The 25,128-nt window shown below is 45.2% G+C and overlaps 1 protein-coding gene and 1 long non-coding RNA gene across 4 annotated transcripts in view; one reads left to right on the top strand and one right to left on the bottom strand.

Moving 5' to 3' along the window:
- LOC135011587 (retinol dehydrogenase 16-like) overlaps positions 1–3,821 on the bottom strand; it is a 52,487-nt gene extending 48,666 nt beyond the window's left edge. Inside the window, exon 1 of the mRNA XM_063952474.1 lies at positions 3,502–3,821. Within this exon, the coding sequence (XP_063808544.1) occupies positions 3,502–3,814 (313 nt within the window). The 5' untranslated portion in view covers positions 3,815–3,821. The remainder of the gene's footprint in view (positions 1–3,501) is intronic.
- The window catches only part of LOC135011603 (uncharacterized), a 307,553-nt gene that overhangs the window by 154,492 nt on the left and 127,933 nt on the right, over positions 1–25,128 (top strand). The window contains exon 3 of one of the 3 annotated variants that reach the window (XR_010210687.1): positions 3,538–3,867. The exons of the other annotated variants lie outside the window; for them this stretch is intronic. This is a non-coding gene — a long non-coding RNA (uncharacterized LOC135011603). Of the gene's footprint in view, positions 1–3,537; positions 3,868–25,128 lie in introns of those variants that run through there. 3 annotated transcript variants of the gene reach the window in all.

The raw sequence follows: 25,128 nt of genomic DNA, 5'->3' as shown, positions 1-25,128 counted from the left end.
GTGTGTGTTGTCTTTATTGGGGTATTTTTTTAGTAGTAGTACTACAGGTACCAGCGGGCCCATTTTTCCGCCGCATCCTGGTACTTGTGGTTCTCCAAGTACCAGCTTGCGGGGGAGGCTTGCTGGGCCTTGTAGTACTGCTACTAAAAACAATATCATTCACTTTGAACAAAGGCTATCAGCCCCCCATCCGCAGCCCATTGGATGGGGGGGACAGCCTCGGGCTTCCCCCCTGGCCCTTGGGTGGCTGGGGGGGGACCCCTTGATTGAAGGGGTCCCCACTCCCCCAGGGTACCCCGGCCAGGGGTGACTAGTTGGATATTTGATGCCACGGCCGCAAGGCACTGTATAAAAGTGACCCCCGGCTGTGGCATTATCTGTCCAGCTAGTGGAGCCCGGTGCTGGTTTCAAAAATACGGGGGACCCCTACGCTTTTTGTCCCCCGTATTTTTGGAACCAGGACCAGGCGCAGAGCCCGATGCTGGTTGTTTAAATATGGGGGAACCCCTGTCCATTTTTCCCCCCATATTTCTGCAACCAGGATCGGCTCAAAGAGCCCGAGGCTGGTTTGCCTTAGGAGGGGGGACCCCACGCAATTTTTTTTTTACATTTAAACATATTTTTTTTTTTTAACAAGGTGCACAATGAAACCCAGCACGGATCTCTCAGATCCGGCCGAGATTCATTGTATTAAAGTCGGCAGTGTTTTACAAGTCACTCACGTAAAACACTGCCAAAAAAAAAACGAATGACATCGACATCGGAAAACCCGAAAATGAAGAATACGGCAGCTTAGTAAATTAGTCGTAATCAATTCAAAAAGTTGCATATTTACACTTTCGATGTCATTCGTGATTGAACTTTGACCTCAAATGGGAAAATACGAATCTTAGTAAATAAACCCCCCTGTATCCAATCAATTTAGGTCTCAAATGGCTTAGAGGCCTATAGTAACATGAGTCGCCTACTTGGGGCGATTGGATAACCTGTGATAAAGCTGATTAATAACAAGTCAGTTGGAATCTCTAATGTCAAATGTAAACCAGATTGGTGTTGACAACATACATAACTGGTGTTATATTCACCATAACTTCCTACTTCTAGAAGTAGGGGTGGTAACAATTGAGCCTTATACATTTCAATTTACAGTATGAGTCCCCACCTAACTAACGGGATTAGATTATATACAAAAGAGCAGAATTCTATAAGGACCACAGATGGCCCAAATCCCTAATGAAAGGAATTGTGTTATATACAGAACAATAAAAGTTACGTTGTAGCCAATTATTGTGTGGATGAGAGCCCCAACTAAGAGAGTACTTTCTTCTTTTCTATGAATATGTATACTCTATCCAGTAGCGGAACCAGCAGGGGGTGAAAAGGGCGATCGCCCCCCCCCCCCCCCCCCCGTCCCGTCCCGTAGGTAAACACGCGGCTCAATGTGACGTCAGCAGCTGCTCTCCGTGCCCCCTCCCTGTTCAGATCTGGTGAGATGGAGCAGGGTGCTGCAGTGTGTCCGGAGCCTGTCCCCGCCTACCCCTCCTGCGTAGCTTGTTTCCCCGCATGGTGACTGGTGAAAGGATCCGCTCCCCATGCCAGGACCACAAGCCACCGAAGGAGTTGCAGGCAGGAGTCTGGGGAGGAGGCAGTAGTGGTACCTTCACTGGCTGGGGAGGCAATAAGAAGAGCTGCACTGGCTTCCCCAACTGCCGACTGATCCGACCTCCCTTTCAGCTGGTCCTGACCAGCGGTCCCTCATATGGAGCCACAGTATCAGCCAGAAGGTCAGTGCCTGTCACCTCATCTGGTTGTCATGTGACCAGGAGGAGAAGGTTCTGCAGCAGCTGCACCTCCCTACTGTCTGAGAGGTGTCAGCTGCTTGTAGATGGCCATAATAATATGCCAATAATGTGTTTGGGGGAAACTGTGTGGCATATAATGTGTTTGAGGGATACTGGGTGGCATATAATGTGTTTGGGGGACACTGTGGCATATAATGTGTTTGGGGGACACTGTGGCATATAAAATGTTTGTTGGACACTGTGTGGCATATAATGTGTTTGGGGGCAAAGTATGGCATATAATGTATTTGGGGGACACTGTGTGGCATATAATGTGTTTGGGGCAAAGTGTGGCATATAATGTGTTTGGGGGACACTGTGGCATATGATGTGCTTGTGGGACACTGTGTGGCATATAATGTGTTTGGGGGGCACTGTGTGGCATATATTGAATGAAAATGGGTATATTGCCGGGTCGGAAAGCCAGCAAAGCAGAGCAAATGCCGGATCCCACACGGTAAGGACACGTTTCTCTTCCCGGGTGGGATCCGGCATTTGCAATCTGTAAGCTGCATAAGTAGCATTTTACAGTAAAGGGTGGGCCATGATAACGGGATCCGGTCTGAAGATCGACACTGTCTAGGTCGACCACTATAGGTCGACAGTCACTAGGTCGACAGGGTCTGAAGGTCAACAGGGTTTCTAGGTCGACATGTGCTAGGTCGACAGGTCAAAAGGTCGGCATGAGTTTTTCACGTTTGTTTTCTTCTTCTTTTTTTACTTTTCCATACTTAACGATCCACGTGGACTACGATTGGAGCGGTAATCTGTGCCGAGCGAAGCGGTAGCAGAGCGAGGCACCTTGCCTGAAGCATGGCGAGCGAAGCGATGCACTAATTGGGATTCCCGTTCACTGTACTGCAAAAACGGCACCAAAAAAACATGAAAAACTCATGTCGACCTTTTGACCTGTCGACCTAGCACATGTCGACCTAGAAACCCTGTCGACCTTCAGACCCTGTCGACCTAGTGACTGTCGACCTATAGTGGTCGACCTAGACACTGTTGATTTAATGATCCACACCCCATGATAACATAATTCAATGAGAATCACTTCATCAAACTCCCAGGCTGCCCACCCTTTTCACTGAAAATTTGGGTCACTCCGGGACATTGTGGAATAGTTGGCAAGCATGGAGCAGCAGTACACTGCTGGTGATATAATGGATGAAGCCTAGAGCTTATGTGCAATGGAAGCAGTTATGCAGTGGGTGTTAAGTATGAGGCAAGCAGAGACTGACTGAAAAGGGTGATCCAGGTTACTCAGTGCCCACTGGGCCCTATGTAGGAGTGTAGATTGCCTTGTGTGATACAGCTCTGCTCACAGTGATTCCTTTACCCCTTGATGGTGAACCTGTATATAGGAGGGAAGTGTACTCTAAACAAGGCACATGCCACCATATACACATCACCAGTGAATGAGAGATGCACATTTTATATGGTTCCAGCATGAACATATATCTGCAGCAGCAACCAAGACATATACATAGCAAAATCACAGGTGCGCCTAATCAGATAATAAGGTAAAACTGTTACTGTAATCTAGCAACGTGTGAGAATTTCATAATCATATCTCTATGAATTGTTTCATGACATTAGGAATTAATGATTTAAGTTGTGTAAAATGTATAAACATCAGATACATATTAATATGTCTAACCTTTATCACGAACAATATCATTGACCCACTCTGCAGAAGAGCTTACATTCTGACTGTCAGTGACATCCAGAATTACTGTCTGTACTCTGCTGGAAGTATCCTTCCTCAGTTCCTCAGCCCCTCTATCCGTCAGACAGGCAGCCAGAACCCTCATTCCGCGTCTGTCCAGATTCCTTGCCAGCAGGTTCCCAAAACCTGAATCACATCCGGTGATGAAGACATATTTATCCGAGAGGCTCTCCAGTATCTGACTCTGTCTGTACCATCTGTACAGGAGGATGAGGACCAACACCACCAGCACAGGGAACCACATGATGAAGATTCCTACATTAATACAAATAAAGATGAGTTTTATCTCCGTTTACACTTTTTGTCTCCAGTTCTAAATTCATTATATCCATCTTCATTATAGTCATTTTCATTATTTCCATTATCAGATATTGTCCTGATATTTGGTACCGTATATGTCTTCATGCATTTTTTTAAGGGTTGTATTACACAATATATCCAAATTACTACAATTATGACTATGATATATATTATGATGGTATAGATATTATTTGATTTATGTTAAAAATAAATCATAAAAGGCTGGTGTGCTGTGCTGTCCTCTGTTTTTGCACTGTTTGCCTTCATAATGACCCTGAGGGGTTGAAACGTTGGCATTTGAACAATATCTGATTGTAACGCTGAATTATTAAAATGAACTGTTGTTTAATGGTGAGTGCCCTCATTTGGTGAAATTAAGCCATATCTGGAATATTACTTTTTAACCTTTGGTTACTATAGTGGAGCACCCTGTGGATTGTCAAACTCATGGATGTGAGTGCAGTTTCTTCTAATAAGGACACTGCACACAGACACTTTATTCATTTGGCACTATGGCACTTTAGCCGGTTGGTCCCCTGATGAAGGATTGTTACCGAAAACGGCTGTTTGGGATTACACCAGTGGCTATCAACTGCTTCTAAACGATGAGTATATACTGAGCTCAGTGTTCAAAGATTATTTGCATTATGGAGGAATAAATGCTTGAAGAAAAATGTTTGAAATTTGACAGTGTGCTGGTTCTGTCCTTACCATGATCCTGGAGTTGCGGGATGGACATGTGTTGATATATTATTACTTCAACCGGACACCTATATGTTTATAATTGAGAGTGTCAGTTACGGATTCCCGGGACTTTGTTCTGTGCTTCAAGTTCTTTTTATTTATATATATATATATATATATATAATCAGCAGGAAATAACGAGGCGGCACTCGGAGTCTTGTAAAACTTTCTGTTTTACAAGACTCCGAGTGCCGCCTCGTTATTTCCTGCTGATTCTATGCAAAGGGTTTGTACCCCTGGAGGAAGGCACCTGAGCAAGTCAGTCCCATAACAGGGGCAGAGCCGAGTGCCGTAGCAGAATTTGTGTATATATACATATATATATATATATGTATGTGTGTGTGTGTGTGTATATACACTGCTCAAAAAAATGAAGGGAACACTTAAACAACACAATATAACTCCAAGTCAATCACACTTCTGTGAAATCAAACTGTCCACTTAGGAAGCAACACTGATTGACAATCAATTTCACATGCTGTTGTGCAAATGGAATAGACAACAGGTGAAAATTATAGGCAATTAGCAAAACACCCCCAATAAAGGAGTTGTTCTGCAGGTGGTGACCACAGACCACTTCTCAGCTCCTATGCTTTCTGGCTGATGTTTTGGTCACTTTTGAAAGCTTCACTCTAGTGGTAGCATGAGACGGAGTCTACAACCCACACAAGTGGCTCAGGTAGTGCAGCTCATCCAGGATGGCACATCAATGCGAGCTGTGGCAAGAAGGTTTGCTGTGTCTGTCAGCGTAGTGTCCAGAGCATGGAGGCGCTATCAGGAGACAGGCCAGTACATCAGGAGATGTGGAGGAGGCCGTAGGAGGGCAACAACCCAGCAGCAGGGCCGCTACCTCCGCCTTTGTGCAAGGAGGAACAGGAGGAGCACTGCCAGAGCCCAGCAAAATGACCTCCAGCAAGCCACAAATGTGCATCTGTCTACTCAAACGATCAGAAACAGACTCCATGAGGGTGGTATGAGGGCCCGACGTCCACAGGTGGGGGTTGTGCTTACAGCCCAACACCGTGCAGGACGTTTGGCATTTGCCAGAGAACACCAAGATTGGCAAATTCGCCACTGGCGCCCTGTGCTCTTCACAGATGAAAGCAGGTTCTCAATGAGCACATGTGACAGACATGACAGAGTCTGGAGATGCCAAGGAGAACGTTCTGCTGCCTGCAACATCCTCCAGCATGACCGGTTTGGCAGTGGGTCAGTAATGGTGTGGAGTGGCATTTCTTTGGGGGGGCCGCATAGCCCTCCATGAGATTGCCAGAGGTAGCCTGACTGCCATTAGGTACCGAGATGAGATCCTCAGACCCCTTGTGAGACCATATGCTGGTGTGGTTGGCCCTGGGTTCCTCCTAATGCAAGACAATGCTAGACCTCATGTGGCTGGAGTGTGTCAGCAGTTCCTGCAAGATGAAGGCATTGATGCTATGGACTGGCCCGCCCGTTCCCCAGACCTGAATCCAATTGAGCACATCTGGGACATCATGTCTCGCTCCATCCACCAACACCACATTGCACCACAGACTGTCCAGGAGTTGGCGGATGCTTTAGTCCAGGTCTGGGAGGAGATCCCTCAGGAGACCATCCGCCACCTCATCAGGAGCATGCCCAGGCGTTGTAGGGAGGTCATACAGGCACGTGGAGGCCACACACACACTACTGAGCCTCATTTTGACTTGTTTTAAGGATATTACATCAAAGTTGGATCAGCCTGTAGTGTGTTTTTCCACTTTAATTTTGAGTGTGACTCCAAATCCAGACCTCCATGGGTTAATAAATTTGATTTCCATTGATAATTTTGTGTAGTTTTGTTGTCAGCACATTCAACTATGTAAAGAACAAAGTATTTAATAAGAATATTTCATTCATTCAGATCTAGGATGTGTTATTTTAGTGTTCCCTTTATTTTTTTGAGCAGTGTGTGTATATATATATATATATATATATTATTGCAAGGTGAGTTCCTGTGGTCTGGGTCGCTTAATACCTCCATCCGGATACGTTCCAGGCGGCACTCAGGAGACTTTTTAACAAGCGGGAAATAGCTGTATATATATATATATATATATATATATAGTAGCAGTGTGAAGGTAAATGGAGGGATCCAGCCACACAAGGAACAAACAGAAGGTGTGTCCACAGCTAGAGGTTGCTGGTGGACACAGGGGGTACTTCAGATTTACTGTAGTACATCTACTATCAGTTTCTCTGACATGCAGGTGGATGCCCAACATGTCAGGCCCTACCCCCCCCCACAGTGCACCTGCTGAGTAGCTCCCTGCCTGCGCAGCCTAGCTGCACTGGCAGGCGACTACCCGCTGCGTCCCAGGTTACAGCGGCTGCGTGTGACATCATGCAGCTGTGACAGCCCGCATTTGTAACAGTCCAGACACGCCTGCGTTGTCAAGACCACGCCCCGCCAATGGTGTTCTAACGCCATTGGCACGCCCCCTACTGCCCTGCGACCACCTCTGCCTGTTAATCAGGCAGAGGCGATCGCAGCCCTGAGATGTTGTTAGCATATCACTGGGCCTCCCAGGGCCCGCACACGTAGTGCGCCCACGCACTCCACAAAGGGCTTCGGACTGCAATTGCTGCTGCTGTAACGATCCAGTCTGAATTACCACCACCACCACTCAGCCAGTCCAGGTTGGGGCTGCCCAGGGCCGGATTAAGAATAACATGGGCCTGAGGCTAAAAATGATCATCGGGCCTATTCTAAGAAGCAGAGGAAGTGTGACCAGTCTGTGTGGGTGTGGCCAAAGCCATGTGATCATGTACATTACCTACACTATCAGTCCCAATGTCTCCCTAGATGCATAAAAATGTTTTGCATAATTTTGTGAGTAAATTAGAAATACAATTGTAATACTTATGATTTATGGCCGTCCACGTGGCCAGCTGGTGGTTGATCATCATCATGCTTTCATGATGATGGGCCTATTTTTATTTGGAGGCCTGGAGCTGGAGCTCCATCCGCCCCATTGTTAATCTGGCCATGGGGCTGCCTGTTGAGACAGCGCCCTGGTGTGGCTGCAGTCAGAGTGAAACAGGTTAGGTGGCCAGGGTTCAGACCTGGCGGACACAGAGAGAACCCTAACCTCTGACCTCTGGGCCGGTGCTAGGGTGTTCGGCGCCCCCCTGCAAACTATAAATTTGCGCCCTACCATACTTTACAAAGGGACAGCGCACGTCGAAAAAGGAAAGTGGTCTCACAAGGAATGGGCATGGCCACACAATTGTACCCCTATTTAGTAGTGACGCTGCTTACACATAACACCGCAGTTGTAGCACAGCTTACACATAACGCCCCCAGTAGTAGCACCACTTACACGTAACGCCCCAGTAGTAGCGCAGCTTACACGTAACGACCCAGTAGTAGCGCAGCTTACACGTAAAGCCCCAGTAGTAGCGCAGCTTACATGTAACGCCCCAGTAGTAGCGCAGCTTACATGTAATGCACCAGTAGTAACGCCTCAGTAGTAGCACAGCTTACACATAACGCCCCAGAAGTAGCGCAGCTTACACGTAACCCCCCAGTAGTAATGCAGCTTACACGTAACGCCCCAGTAGTAGCGCAACTTGAACGTAATGCCCCAGTAGTAATGCCCCAGTAGTAATGCAGCTTACATGTAACGCCCCAGTAGTAGCGCAGCTTGCACGTAACACCCCAGTAGTAACGCCCCAGTAGTAGCGCAGCTTACATGTAATGCCCCAGTAGTAACGCCCCAGTAGTAGCACAGTTTACACATAACGCCCCAGAACTAACGCCCCAGTAGTAGTGCAGCTTACACGTAAAGCCCCAGTAGTAGCGCAGCTTGCACATAACGCCCCAGTAGTAACGCCCCAGTAGTAATGCAGCTTACATGTAATGCCCCAGTAGTAATGCCCCAGTAGTAATGCAGCTTGTACGTAACACCCAAGTAGTAATGCCCCAGTAGTAGCGCAGCTTACACGTAATGCCCCAGTAGTAACACCCCAGTAGTAGCGTAGCTTACACGTAACGCCCCAGTAGTAACGCCTCAGTAGTATCGCAGCTTACATGTGACGCCCCAGTAGTAGCGCAGCTTACACGTAATGCCCCAGTAGTAATGCAGCTTAAACGTAACGCCCCAGTAGTAGCGCAGCTTGAACGTAATGCCCCAGTAGTAACGCCCCAGTAATAATGTAGTTTACATATAACGCCCCAGTAGTAGCGCAGCTTGCACGTAACGCCCCAGTAGTAACGCCCCAGTAGTAGCGCTGCTTACATGTAATGCCCCAGTAGTAACGCCCCAGTAGTAGCACAGTTTACACGAAACGCCCCAGTAGTAACGCCCGAGTAGTAGTGCAGCTTACATGTAACGCCCCCACAGAAGTGCAGTTTATTTACCCTCCCCCGCACACACACATAAATGCACACACACACACACACACACATACATACATACAGACTTTCTCACTTACTCTCCCTGGCTGGCAGGATGTGGACCAGCATGTCCTCCTCTGTGGCACTGCAGCCTGATGGTCCGTGTAGCCCCGCCTCCTCTGCCCGTGTGGCTCCACCCCCTCCATCCATGTAGCTCCGCCCCCTCCATCTGATGTGTCACAGGAGGGGAGGGGGCGAGGAGGCTTTCAGCTGCCGGCGCTGCTGCCTGTCATGCAGTGACAGGCACAGCGTCCGGCAGCAGCAGGGGGCCCAGGCGCAGCAGCGGGGAAGCAGGGCAGGTACAGCGCCTCTCCTGCCTGGCGCCTACCTGCACTGCATCCCTTTGCTGAGTGGGTAGCGCCGGGCTTGCCTCTGACACTGTCCTTGTGAGGCTATGGCAGCCAGCTAAGCCATGCTGGAACCTATGAGCAGGGCCGTTTCTTGGGGCAGGCGAGCAGTGCAACCGCACTGGGCGCCCGCCGCGGCACTAACTGTGGCTCCCTACTTCCCCTCCTATTTCTCCCCGAGTAACCCGCTCGGGGGGGCGGAGTTTCACGGAATGACGCGGTTGCGTCGTTACGTCACGACGCAACCCCGTCACTCCGCGAAACTCCCCCCCCCCCCGAGCGGAGTACAGAGGGGGATCCAAGTTAGGAAGAGGGAAAGGCCGGCGCGAGGAGCGACTGGTGCGGCGGGCCGGAGAGCGGTAATCACCTCTGTAAGTATTCTCTCTCTCTCTCAATGTGTAAAATGGGGACACCTGCCGTAATGTGTGAAATGGGGATTTAATGTATCAAGGGCATTGCGGTGTGTAGCATAATATGGTGCAGGGGGCATTACTGTGTGGGGCTTAATATGGTAGAAATTTTTTTTCCTGTGTTGGTCGTGATCTGTTGGAGCAGGGTCAAAAACTGGATTGTGAGGTAGTATTTTCAGACGAGGCCATGCCCATTTAAATGATGCCACACCCATTTAGATGAGGCCACGCCCCCTTGCCGGGTGCGCATGCACGTTTTTTTTTATCTAGGTGTGTGTGTGTGGGGGGGCACATTTTTTTATGTCATGGGGGGGCACATTTTTAAATCTCGCACTGGGAGCCAAATTGGCTAGAAACAGCCCTGCCTATGAGACAATTTACAACAGAACATCTTCAGGCGCTGATAACAAGAAACGAAAGATATATTTAGACCAACTGCTGCCTCAACAGGAGATCTCTAAATCTTGAAAGCTGGTAATCATAAACAAAGAGAAATAAATGAAGCGCTGGTAATACAAACTATCATTTAAAACATTTATGAACAAATACATAACACACGCAGGCGGTATTTGTACATATAAAATCATCAAAACACCACACAAACTATTATTACTTCCTATAGCCTAGTTCTCTCTTCAAATAGCTCATAACAATGTGTAACAAAGTTAATCTTTAACTGCACAATCTTTTGTTACTTGTATCCTTTGAAAATTCAGTAAAGCTGATACTATATGCACAATTCTTTAGTTATTTCTTTGTGCTGTAAAAGCAATCCAAACAAAGTTCTTATTAACTAGAGGAAGGCCACAGAAAACAACGGTTATTTGGTTTTTGAAAAGAAAAAACTAATATCAAGCTACAAATGTAAACCTTATTTGAGTGACAAAAAAGTTACAAATTCATTCAACTTATGTAGATAAGGGCAATGATCCCCTTTGCAAGGTAAACATATAGGGTGGAATGTAATGAAGTTTTTTCTCTGTGCGGTATACTGGCTGAACTCAGATTTTTTTTAAAGGGGCAATCATGTATGGTTTGGCTCTAGCAGTGGGTGTGGTTCATTAGATCGACATGCATTAGGTCGACATACATTGGGTCGACCACTGAAGGTCGACTCTGTCATTAGGTCGACATGGACGTTAAGTCGACGTGTACAAGGTCGACATGAAAAGGTCGACATTAGTTTTTTGTCTGTTTTTTGTGTCGTTTTCTTCGTAAAGTGACAGGGAACCCCAATTAGTGCACCGCGTCCCCTCGCATGGCTCGCTTCACTCACCATGCTTTGGGCAAGGTGCCTCGCTCCGTTACTGCTGCGGCACAGGATACCATTCCCAACTGTAGTCCACGTGGATCGTTAAGTATGAAAAAGGTGAAAAAATGAAAAAAATTGTAAAAAACTCATGTTGACCTTTTTGCATGTCGACCTAGTACATGTCGAGCTAATGATCATGCCACCCTAGTGACCATGTCGACCTAATGCATGTTGACCTTCAGTGGTCAACCCAATGTATGTCGACCTAATGCTTGTCGACCTAATGACCACCACCCCTAGCAGTAGAGCATGTGTTTACATTGCTCGCGCATGCTTCTCAAATAGACTTTACATGGGAACATTACTGCTCCATAATGCCCAAACAATTCCACCAATCTCTTTTCTGTCTTCCCCTGGCACATCTTCATGGTAAGACCTTTATTTTGATACCTCAGACATATTTTTTTATGTTCAACCGTTCTCTCAAATTAGGTCTCACAATAAAAACTTATAGAATTCAATTATAGATAATCCCAAAGAAGTGTCTTAATGATATATTATATGTAACCAGTGATTTGTGTCGACAGAATTCCCAATAACCAGTGCAGTGAATATTTCATGCTTGATTATCTGTAATACTCATTCATACGGAGCAGCATATAAATCCAGTTGTCATCCAATCGACTCACGCACAGACCAGAATAAATTATGTTGCAGTTTTTCATTAATTGAAACAAAGTATTAATAGCACACCATTTGTTAGAAGCAGGATTACTTGCAGCTATTAATAAGCCTGTTAGTCCAGGTAAGCATGAAACTGCATTACTGTATTAGTAAGGCAATAACATCAAACCGACTCCACATTGCACACCATGGGAGTGCTGCGATTGTGAGCCGTGCCCCCGTTTTCCATCACTGTGAGGGCATGCCCAGCGCTCTGTGAGCTGCTGGCATGACCCCAGTCCCTCTGACTTCTGTGAATAGAAGCTGTGCGCATGCTGAGGCAGAGAGATGGAGGCAGAGACTGCAGGGCTGTAAGTACCAGGGCTATGTGAGGAGTCAGGCCCACTGACCTAGAGCGTAGCTGTGTGTCTGACATGTTGTGCTGCGAGAGGGCCCAGTACCAGTGAAAGGAGTGCCAGAGAGGCAGACTCTCTGGCAATGAAAGGGAAGCGAGTAAGGGCGAAGGAGGTGGCTTTTCTGTGTGACCTCCTGCCTGACAGACTAATCCAGCAATGGTGAGATCAATGGCCCTCATTCCGAGTTGTTCGCTCGCAAGCTGCTTTTAGCAGCTTTGCACACGCTAAGCCGCCGCCTACTGGGAGTGAATCTTAGCTTATCAAAATTGCGAACGAAAGATTAGCAAAATTGCGAATAGAAACTTCTTAGCAGTTTCTGAGTAGCTCCAGACTTACTCGGCATCTGCGATCAGTTCAGTGCTTGTCGTTCCTGGTTTGACGTCACAAACACACCCAGCGTTCGCCCAGACACTCCTCCGTTTCTCCAGCCACTCCCGCGTTTTTCCCAGAAACGGTAGCGTTTTTTCGCAGACACCCATAAAACGGCCAGTTTCCGCCCAGAAACACCCACTTCCTGTCAATCACATTACGATCACCAGAACGAAGAAAAAACCCCGTAATGCCGTGAGTAAAAAACCTAACTGCATAGCAAATTTACTTGGCGCAGTCGCACTGCGGACATTGCGCATGCGCATTAGCGACTAATCGCTCCGTTGCGAGAAAAAAATAATGAGCGAACAACTCGGAATGACCCCCAATGTTCTGACAGCTAGGAGTCCATTCACATACACATAGACTTAGGGGTCTATTCACGAAGCAGTAAAAAGTGTGGAGAGGTGAGTCAATGGAGAAGTTTACACACAGTAACAGAAGCTTTTATCTGGGTGCACTGAGCACCTCACAAATAATTTATTAAAAATATTCTTTATTATCATCAGTTTAAAAATCTGTAATATTTATTCAGCCATTATAAAATATATAAAAAAATAACAGAGTGAATAGAAAGTTAGAAAATAAGTCTTTAAAATAAGATAAATCTTTTTAACAGAGACTGCTATATATTATTCCGGATGTAACTCTTCCTATAAAGGCATTAGAGCCCCCGCTGATTTGTTTTAATTTATGTTTGTATGGTCCTGTTTTTATATCAGTTTAATTCTGTTTTGATCCCGCAGGAACTCAATACTATCATAAACCAGAGCTTGGAATGTCCTGTAACAATACAATGTTGCTATTTTTTTGTTACTGTAAATATCCTTAAGCATTTGTAAGGTTTGTAGCTCTTTATTCTGTTCTAATAAACAATGTTCTTAAATGCCTGTATTATTTCTTTTGTATTCTTTCTAGTGGTCAATAATACCCCTTTTACACCTACGAGCACGGGTCGCAGCCGGGAGCCTGACACGGGAGCTGCCCCCTGCTGCGACCCGTGCTCGGTCCCTTTCCCATTAGCAGTCACAACCCGGCATATGCCGGGTTGGTGACGCTTCTAGCTACACGGCAGGGGCGGCGCAGGGAGATCACATGATCTCCCAGCGCCGCCCATCCATACAGTGTAAACGGGAGCCGTGTCGCATCGACACGGCTCCCGTTTACACTACACCCTACCCTGATCATTCCCGTGTCCTACCCAGGTAAATAGCCGGGTAGGATTCACGGGTCACTTGATCCGGGTTTACCCTTTTCCACTTGCCAAAAACACGGGTAAATGCGCGCCCCCGTGCATTTACCCGTGTTTTTTGAGCTAGTGGAAAAGGGGTATTGGTGTGCAAATGAAAGGGTACAGTATATCTATCCCAATGTTTTAACAGACAGGATTGGGCTTGTTTGATTATACATAAATCTTGTGCTATGCCTTGTTCATAGGGTAAGTGTCCTGCGGGTCCGCCAATGACGCCGCATCTAATGAATATTGTAGCTGTTCACATTAAATAACAAGTCCCTTCTATGTTATATTGTTACTTCATGGGTGATGTCCTAGTTAAATAACAGTGTGTTATCCTATAATTTTGTTACTACAGGTAGTGCTTTTTATTTCTCAGATGTATATATACACTGCTCAAAAAATAAAGGGAACACTTAAACAACACAATGTAACTCCAAGTCAATAACACTTCTGTGAAATCAAACTGTCCACTTAGGGAGCAACACTGATTGACAATCAATTTCACATGCTGTTGTGCAAATGGAATAGACAACTGGTGGAAACTATAGGCAATTAGCAAGACACCCCCAATAAAGGAGTTGTTCTGCAGGTGGTGACCACAGACCACTTCTCAGCTCCTATGCTTTCTGGCTGATGTTTTGGTCACTTTTGAAAGCTTCACTCTAGTGGTAGCATGAGACGGAGTCTACAACCCACACAAATGGCTCAGGTAGTGGTAGTGGTAGAAGGTTTGCTGTGTCTGTCAGCGTAGTGTCCAGAGCATCAGGCACTACCAGGAGACAGGCCAGTACATCAGGAGACGTGGAGGAGGCCGTAGGAGGGCAACAACCCAGCAGCAGGGCCGCTACCTCCGCCTTTGTGCAAGGAGGAACAGGAGGAGCACTGCCAGAGCCCTGCAAAATGACCTCCAGCAAGCCATAAATGTGCATGTGTCTACTCAAACAATCAGAAACAGACTCCATGAGGGTGGTATGAGGGCCTGACGTCCACAGGTGGGGGTTGTGCTTACAGCCCAACACCATGCAGGACGTTTGGCATTTGCCAGAGAACGCCCAGATTGGCAAATTCGCCACTGGCGCCCTGTGCTCTTCACAAATGAAAGCAGGTTCTCACTGAGCACATGTGACAGACGTGACAGAGTCTGGAGATGCCAAGGAGAATGTTCTGGTGCCTGCAACATCCTCCAGCATGACCGGATTGGCAGTGGTGGGGTGGCACTTCTTTGGGGGGCCGCATAGCCCTCCATGTGCTCGCCAGAGGTAGCCTGACTGCCATTAGGTACTGAGTTGAGATCCTCAGACTCCTTGTGGGACCATATGCTGGTGCGGTTGGCCCTGGGTTCCTCCTAATGCAAGACAATGCTAGACCTCATGTGGCTGGAGTGTGTCAGCAGTTCCTGCAAGATGAAGGCATTGATGCTATGGACTGGCCCGCCCGTTCCCCAGACCTGAATCCAATTGAGCACATCTGGGACATCATGTCTCGCTCCATCCACCAACGCCACGTTGCACCACAGACTGTCCAGCAGTTGGCGGATGCTTTAGTCCAGGTCTGGGAGGAGATCCCTCAGGAGACCATCCGCCACCTCATCAGGAGCATGCCCAGGCGTTGTAGGGAGGTCATACAGGCACGTGGAGGCCACACACACTACTGAGCCTCGTTTTGACTTCTTTTAAGGATATTACATCAAAGTTGGATCAGCCTGTAGTGTGTTTTTCCACTTTAATTTTGAGTGTGACTCCAAATCCAGACCTCCATGGGTTAATAAATTTGATTTCCATTGATAATTTTTGTGTGATTTTGTTGTCAGCACATTCAACTATGTAAAGAACAATGGGGGTCATTCCGAGTAGTTCGCTCATTATTTTTTTCGCTACGGAGCGATTAGTCGCAAACTGCGCATGTGCAATGTACGCAGTGCGCCTGCACTAAGTAAATTAGCACAAAAGTTTGGTATTTTACTCACGTAGTAACAAAGTTTTTTCCTCGTTCTGCTGATCGTAGTGTGATTGACAGGAAGTGGGTGTTTCTGGGCGGAAACTGGCCGTTTTATGGGAGTGTGCGGAAAAACGCAGGCGTGTCAGGAAAAAACGTGGGAGTGTCTGGAGAAACGGGGGAGTGGCTGGGCGAACGCTGGGCGTGTGTGTGACGTCAAACCAGGAACGAAACGGCCTGAACTGATCGCTATTTGTGAGTAGGTCTGGAGCTACTCAGAAACTGCTAAGAAATTTATTTTCGCTATTTTGCGAATCTTTCGTTCGCTACTCTGCTAAGCTAAGATACACTCCCAGAGGGCGGGGGCTTAGCGTGTGCAATGCTGCTAAAAGCAGCTAGCGAGCGAACAACTCGGAATCACCCCCAAAGTATTTAATAAGAATATTTCATTCATTCAGATCTAGGATGTGTTATTTTAGTGTTCCCTTTATTTTTTTTGAGCAGTGTAAATTTGATGTTTTTGTCACATACAGTATAATATCATCAAGCACTCTCTGGATATAGTAGGAAGGTTGTATTACAGGCATCTGTGACTGGTCTGTGTCAGAGATCTGTTCGTGCCTAAGCCTTATCACTGATGTACTGTGCTACCTATATCCACATCACTTCAATCAGTTATATACTTATGTATTAACACACATGTATTTATCATGCACTTTCTATTGACCCGGGTCTGGGGATCGTCAGTCAGGCAATGACTTTTTCCCGTGTCTATGCTGTGGCTGTTAACAAGCCGCTAACACACACTTCCACCTGCCTGGCCATGTGTAGCCGCTTGGAGATAGTTAGCTTTGTGTGGCTAGCTGTCTCACCGGCGCTCTCACTGCCACAGCTCGCACAGAGCTATACTATCAAGCAGCGTGACCAGGATATTATACATACATACTTGAATACAGCAACATTTAAACATAGGACATTTCTGCGGTTATAGTGATAAAACAGTCTCTGAAACGCCTATGTACGTTTTACAAGAGGCCTCTTCATCAGGGCATGTTCTCTCAAAATAGGTCTCTTATAAAATATATAGATAATCCCAAAGAAGTGTCTTAATTATATGTAACTAGTGATTTGTGTCGACAGAATTCCCAATAACCTGTGCAGTGAATGTTTCATACTTGATTATCTGTGGCAATGAAGGGGAAGCAATTAAGGGAGAAGGAGGTGGCTTTTCTGTGTGACATCCTGCCTGACAGACTAATCCAGGAATGGTGAGATCACTGTTCTGACAGTCAGGAGTCCATTCACATACACATAGACTTAAGGGTCTATTCACGAAGCAGTGAAAAGTGTGGAGAGGTGAGTCAATGGAGAAGTTGCCCATGGCAACCAATCTGCTGCTACATATAATTTTATAGAATGCATTTTATAAATGTTACCTCAACACTGATTGGTTGCCATGGGCAACTTCTCCACTGGCTCACTTCTCCACGCTTTTCACTGCTTCATGAATAGACCCATTTATGCTATAGCCTAAAGTGCAGCACATACGGGAGAGAGAGGGAGCAGTCACCTATTGTGCTCAGTGTCAGACTGGAGCATGAAGGGTCCACCAGGGGGAATGCAATGGTAGGGACCCATGTTTAGGGCAGTGGCCAGTCTCTAGAGGGGGTGTGGCAAGCCACCACAGAGGTTTGCCTAACCATTAGAGAGTGCATTGGCTTGACCCCTTGATAAATATATATAGTAAATACTGCTAGTACATGCATAAACATGTACCAGATTAATAACAACAATGCACTGTAGAAACACACCATAGTCTGTTCTGTATAAGGTAGCATATATAATGTATAATTCAAGTGCACAGTCTGGAATCTGATCCCCAGAAGAATAGGTGGGGGGCCCAGGCAGTGGGGCCCACCAGGTGTTTCCCCTGTACACCTTTGGGCCAGTCCAACCCTAACTGGGGTTGGGTATGCGGGACCGATGCCGGGATACCGGCATTGAGATGGGCGGTGGTGGTGGTGGGGGGTCTGCGAGCACAACAAGCCCCTTGTGGGCTCGCTGCATTTGCAACACTTCGCTCGCCACGCTGCGGTCTCGCCACAGATTCTATTCCCACTCTATGTGTGTGATGGACACCCATGAGTGGGAATAGTCCCTGCTAGTTGTCATGCCGACTGTCGGGATTCTAAGGGGCGTAATGTAGGGGGAGGTATTGTGACTGGTGGTCTCCTGACCGCCAGTCACATAACTACATCCCCCTGATTGTGCTCATACTTTAAAAGAAAAGGGCTGATCAAAAAATAAAAATACAAATGACAGCCTAAGTAGAGGGAAGAAGACTGTACTTTGTTAAGAAAAAAAAATGTATTCCTCCATCCCCCAGTAGGGAATCTGTCTTGAGGTTTAATTTTTAAGAGGCTGCTGAGGTTCTGAAAAAAAATCCCCAATAAATACTGGTGTAGGCCATGCTTTGGGGATAATTGAATAGTCTCAGGGGGTCAATTAGCCCACAGTAAATAAATGCAACTAATTGATTATCCTCTTAAGGGGTATATTTACTAAAAGATGATTTTGGGTCTATTTAAAATTGACCAGAATGAAACCAACATCCCCAAAATATTGACAGCAGTGTTTCTATTCAAAGTAGATAAGTTACTAAGGGTCGCTTTTTTGTTCCATTCTTTTTTCAATGGTGCATTGGTTTCTATTTGAAGTTTAAATGTGTTATATTCATCCTCAATAAAACTACAAATTGACTCAAAATCAGTTCGAAATGGACTCAAAACCGACAAAAGTATACAAAATTGGCCAAAATATGACACATGCACTGTATTACCCACAAATACCTACATTACTGGGCTAATTTGCATAGCCATTTTTTTTTTTAAATCAATGCTGTGCCTTTAAAAGTCATGATTTGTACAGCCAGAGTGTCCAGACAATTCCTCATGAATTAAAATCAAATAGAACTGTTTCTGATGGTTATATTGAAAATGGTAATGTTTAGTCAATTTTTGTTTCTATCGAGGTTCTATTTCCAAATTGACTTTATGGGGAAGATTCAAATGTTTCAAAAGTCAGTTGGGAGTCTGTTTTTTCCTAGCTAAGAGACAGAAAAAAAACAGACACCCAACCGACTTTTCAGACATTTGAATTCCACCCAGTAAATGAGCTTTTCCTATTGATGTCTATGAGAAAGTACCAATGGTCTATTGGAAGTTCTGTTTGTGTGTGAAGTTGAATTTCTGGTGCTTTTGAGGAGAGTTTGAGTTGGTTTTGCCTTTAGTAAGGACCTGATTGTCAAATGCACCACCAAAACACCTCAAATGGAACTGAAACTGAAAATCGACCTTTAGTAAATATACCCCTAAGTCTTTATTGCTATGTCCTTTGGAGTCTGCTTATATACATTTTATATGATTTAATTTTTAGAAGTATTTTGACCTTTTAGTATTGTTGTTTGTATTGTATGCTATATGAAATAATACACGTTAGATTGAATTTACTTGTTTAATTGACGTTCATTGTGCTTTTTGGCTGTTTTCTCTAGGTGTTAACCCCAATATTTGTCAGTAATAAACCTAGTTATTATGCCACGGAAGGATCCAGTTGCTATAGCTATCTTCTAAAACTTGTCAAGAGGAGCTGATAAAGACAGCTACTCAGCTTAAAATCAGAAAAGGAGAAAGGCACTCTGCTAACATCTCATAATTGAAATTTGTGTGTGACAAAAGTCAACCATTATTATTGTAGCACAAAGTAACAATTGCACATCATTGCCTGACCATCCGTATAGGTCACCAACTCATTATTCTTATAGCCTTCATTTTAAAACTGAGAGATACTAAAATTGTCATGACAATGACAATACCATACAAGAGTAGATAGATAGATAGATAGATAGATAGAGTCAGCAAATAAATCTTGTCGATGGATCTGTTGGTCCAAGAACTGTTTGTGAAGTACCCAGTGATATAAATGTGTGGAGTTTGTATATTCTCCCAGCACTTGCATGGGTTTCCACCGGGGTACTCCGGTTTCCTCCCACAATCCCAAAATATACTGATAGGTTAATTGGCTCCCTACAAATTAACCTTAGTGTGAATGTGTGTACGTGTGGTAGGGAATATAGATTATAAGCTCCACTGGGCAGGGACCGATGTGAATTGCCAAATACTCTGTAAAGCGCTGTGGTATGAGTGCGCTATATAAATGACTTGTAAAAAATACATAAATAAATAAATATTTGAAATCACACCACCCATTCTGGCAGAAATTTTAAGGCTCAGCACCTACAGATAGTAAATTAAATGGTTTTAATAGGGCCACCTGTTGCCCATCATTGCACTAAGGGTCCATTAAATTCATGAATGGAGTTTATAGAATCTGGGCCATGGATCACTATGTCTAATAAATCTTATATACAGTACACACAGGTAACTGATAAGGATATATGATGAGTCACTGAGTACTGCACCTACATAGCTGCTACAATGCAATGTATAGCCCAGAGGTTCCCAAACGTGGACTACAAGGCACCCCAACAGTCCAGGATTTAGGTATCTCCATGGCTCAGCACAGATGGTTATATCAAATTGACTTAGGTGCTAATTAAGTCACCAGTAGCCAAGCATGGATACATTTCAAACCTAGACCATTGGGGTGCCTTGAGGACCGCGTTTGGGAACCTCTCGTATAGCCATATATATGCATTATGGTGCTCTGAAAAACTTGATGGATAAAACTGTTGTTGCTTTCATTCTTGTGACAGCTTCTGCATTATTTTTCCTTCCTAATAGCATACTGTTATTCCCAGTATCTCACTTTGCTTTCAAACTAATGTAATGTGAACTAATGAGTAAAGTAAAATACACCATACCAACATTTGTATTACGAGGTGAGGCTATTAAGTAATGAGACTATACTTGTAAAAAATAAACCATACTGCGTGAGTTTAAGGGGAGTGGGGGAACATGGACCTTGGACTATCCCAAAATGGTTTTGCAAGTTTCATCCCATCTCGCACAGATAGTTTGCTGTCACACAGCGTCCGAAGATATTGTTGTTGAACCATGCATCATAAAAATGCTTAGTTCAACAGTAAAGCAACATGTTAACTTAAAGTTTTAGTTAAATTGAGCAAAATGTCCACCGAATCTTTCTGTACACTAACCGAGGCTCATGGGGCAGATTGTACTATATGTCATGTGTATGTGTGTTTGAGTGGCACAAAAAATTTAGTGACAGTAGTGAGGATGCCAAAGATGATGAATGTCACGGAAGGCCTTGCACATCAAAAACAAATGAAAATGTGGAAAAAATTGAGAAAAGTGTTTGAATTGACCTTCGACTCAGCATCCGAATAATAGAAATGCAGAAATAAAAATCAAAGAAATTGTTAGGCAAGTTTTGCATCAAGATCTTCACATGACGAAAGTTTGTGCTACGATGGTTCCAATGCCTCTCACTGCCGAGCAGAAATAAAATCGAAAGCAAATTTGTAAAAATATTTTGGAACAAATTCAAGTGGATTCACATTTTTTAAATAATTACCTGTGATGAAACAGGGATCTTCCAGTACGATCCTAAGATAAAATGAATGTCAATGCACAGGAAAACACCATCATCCCCAAGAATGAAAAAAGCATGTCAAATCAAATCCAAATTCAAAGCCATGTTAATTGTTTTCTTTGATATCATGGGTGTTATTTTGGCAGACTGGGTACCAGAAGGCACAACAGTGAATCAACATTTCTATAAAAATGTTCTATCAACTTTTTGAGAAAGAACCAGAAGAAAGAGGCCAGAGATGTGTAAAAATTATTTCATCCTATATCAGGACAATGCACCAGCCCACACAGCTGTCGTCTCTGTGACCTATCACAGTGGACTTCTTTCTTTTCCCTAAAGTCAAATCTGTACTCAGGAAAACTGTTTTGCATCAGTTACTGAGGTAGAGAAGAAAACAATGTAGTTGTTGAAATAGTAGACAGTAATGAGCTACAGCACGGCTTTGACCACTGGAAAATAAGAATGAAGCGGTGTGTAGATGCTGAAGGGGAGTACACATAAAGGCAATCGAGTTAAAATGTACTTAATATAATTAAATGTAGCTTAATACTGTTACTGTGCCTCCCAAAGGAGCATTGCGTGACCACCGTGTGATGTCATTATGGCCCCTTTCCGCACAGAGTCCCACTGTCTGCAGAGCATAAGAGGTCATGCTGCCCAGTCCCAGCCACTTCCAGTGCAGCTACTACATAAACTAAATCCTTTAGTGTACTTTAAAAAAAAGGAGGGGCGGGGGGGGGGGGGGGGGGGGGGAGAGTGCAAACCGATATCTTACTTAGGGTCCCATGAGGTCTAAATCCACTAAACAAACAACAAGCACATTCTTCCCAACATAACAAAAGATCACACCAATCAGACACACACACACACACACACACAAACACACACACACACACACACACACACACACACACACACACACACACCCAGAAGAGACTGGTGGCCATGACATTGGATGATGGAGAGGGATCTGCTGTTGCTGAACGTGTGCATCAGCTCCCCCCAGACATTCTTTGCACAGATCTCTACCAATCAGAACTCACTGTAGTGGAAACTCCTATCATGGGTGTGGACTGTCCTGAGATGCAGTAACAACTCCTCTGTCTCCTGTCCCCCCACCCCGTCCCCCTGTCCCCCAATTTTTTTTATTACATTATGTTTATCAGAAAATCCCCCCTCAGTGCACTACTGGGTTGCAAATTTAGATTGTCGTGAAGGTGCAACTAAAGTTCTGGGATTGTATATGAGTCATTTGGTAACATGCAAGAATATATATCAAATCTCATTTTCAGGTTAAGCTAGTGGTATTCCACTATGTGAAACTGTGTATAGATATTTATTGTGCCTCAAATTGGAGAGTCACAGTATAAGTTAAACTAAAGCTGGGTACACATTAGACGATTTTTTAAACAATGTTGCAAATTCTGACAGATCGGGACTATAAAATCACTCACATCGTACAGTGTGTATGCACTATCATGCACTCCCATGAGTCGTTCATCATGTCTTCAGGTTGGTCATGCATGCAGTTAAATCTGATGACATCGCCAATGATTTTCTGCAAATCATGCAGTGTGTATGGCACAACCTACATAAATATACCTGATATACTGTATCGTTAATGAACCAACAACGCATATATATCGCTAATTGTTTGTTTGATTGCACAGTGTGTACAGACTATTTTGTTTGTCTGGGTGTTCAAGGGAAATCATTGACAACATTGCATTGCTGCACATCGTCTAATGGGGGTCATTCCGAGTTGTTCGCTCGTTGCCGATTTTCGCTATGCTGTGATTTGTTGCTAACTGCGCATGGTACGCAGAGCACATGCGCTAAGTTATTTAACACAAAACTTAGTAGATTTGCTGGTGTTCGAGCGACGCTTTTCAGTCGCACTGCTGATCGGTGAATGATTGACAGGAAAGGGGCGTTTCTGGGTGGTAACTGAGCGTTTTCCGGGAGTGTGCTAAAAAACGCAGGCGTGTCAGGGAAAAACGCGGGAGTGTCTGGAGAAACGGGGGAGTGGCTGGCCGAACACAGGGCGTGTTTGTGACGTCAAACCAGGAACTAAACGGACTGAGCTGATCGCAGTCTAGGAGTAGGTCTGGAGCTACTCAGAAACAGCAAATAATTATTTAGTAGCAATTCTGCTAATCTTTCCTTCGCTATTCTGCTATGCTAAGATACACTCCCAGAGGGCGGCGGCCTAGCGTGTGCAATGCTGCTAAAAGCAGCTAGCGAGCGAACAACTCGGAATGAGGGCCCATGTGCACTGCAGGTGGGGCAGATATGACATGTGCAGAGAGAGTTAGATTTGGGTGCGTTATTTTGTTTCTGTGCAGGGTAAATACTGGCTGCTTTATTTTTACACCGTAATTTAGATTTCAGTTTGAACACACCCCACCCAAATCTAATGGGCCCTACACACTGCGTGACCCACCGCCGAGCTGCCCTACTGCCGATACGGCAGACGGGCGACGAGGTGGCGGGGGGAGGACGGGGGTAGTGAAGTTTCTTCACTCCCCCCGTCACCCGGCTCCATGGCAGTGCATGCAAATATGGACGAGATCATCCATATTGGCCTGCATGCACAAGCGACGGGGCACCAACGATGAATGAGCGCGGGGCTGCGCATCGTTCATAGTTGCTGCCTGCACACTGAAAGATATGAACGGTATCTCGTTCATTAATGATCGAGATTGTTTATATCTTTCAGTAATATCGCCCAGTGTGTAGTGCCCATAACTCTCTCTGCACATGTTATATCTGTCCCCCCTGCACTGCACATGGTTTTGCTGCTGCGATCAGATCTGAATTAGGCCCTTGGCTGCTTAGAAATTAAGCACAGATTGCTCTGTGCGGTCCCACGCGTCGCTATCGCCAGCTCTAGATTTGGCATGCATGCCAAACCTAGTTAGATCACTCAGTTCACCGCTGAGTAAAGTTAGCGTTCCCCCCCTCCCCTTACCGAGCACACATCATGCTGTGTATAAAGGGGGGTACACACGGAGAGATCCGTGTTTAAAATCTAAGCAATCTGACTAGATTGCTTAGATTTTAAGCACAGATCTGCCGTGTGTATGCCCCCCAGTGATAGCGATGCGCGGGCCCGCATATCGCTATCGCCGGTGCTAGATTGAGCCTGCATGCAGGCTCAATCTAGCGGGTCGCTCACTTCACCGCTGTGTGAAGTGAGCGGCCCCCCGTCTGTCCCCACTCCTCGCTCAGCACATCGCGCTGTGCTGAGCGGGGGAGAGATGTGTGCTGAGCGGTAAGTGGTAAGATCGCTCAGCACCCATCTCCCCCATCAGTACCCCCTTTAAGAGCGTCCTGAGATGTGTGCTGAGTGTTCTGTGCTAGATCACTCAGCACACATCTCTGGGAGAAATCTCCCCGTGTGTACCCCCCATTAGAGTCAAATAAAGCATACAGTACAGTGATTTGAAAAGTGTGTAGTTACTGTGTACTATGCTCTTGTATGAGAGTATTGTTAGAAGACAGAAGCTGTAAGGTAAAGGTTACAGGAGGTAATAGCTAATAAATATCAAGTTTATAAATCACTCACCTTGGAGCCGTTCCCAGGTCCACTTCAAAGGTTAATAGAGCATCAAAGGTTGGGTGGAGGCACTGATAAAACCAGTATAGTATTAGAAACAGTCCATATAGGTTGAATAAACAGCAGGTGCTTACATAACAGTAATGACAGTGCACCAGGTTACAATATTAATCTACCATCATATTGTGATAGTAATATTTTTTGATGGAATTTACAGTATGCTGATTTCTTCTGAAGTACAACCTGCTTAGGAATGTTATATTATTGCTCTCTTCCTAAAAGCACTTCATATTTTTGTTCATATCCTTTCCTAGGGATAGAAACATCCCATGAGA

Source organism: Pseudophryne corroboree, chromosome 2 (assembly GCF_028390025.1).
Source record: "Pseudophryne corroboree isolate aPseCor3 chromosome 2, aPseCor3.hap2, whole genome shotgun sequence".
NCBI lineage: Eukaryota > Metazoa > Chordata > Amphibia > Anura > Myobatrachidae > Pseudophryne > Pseudophryne corroboree.
This window is presented reverse-complemented; position numbering and strand designations above follow the sequence as displayed.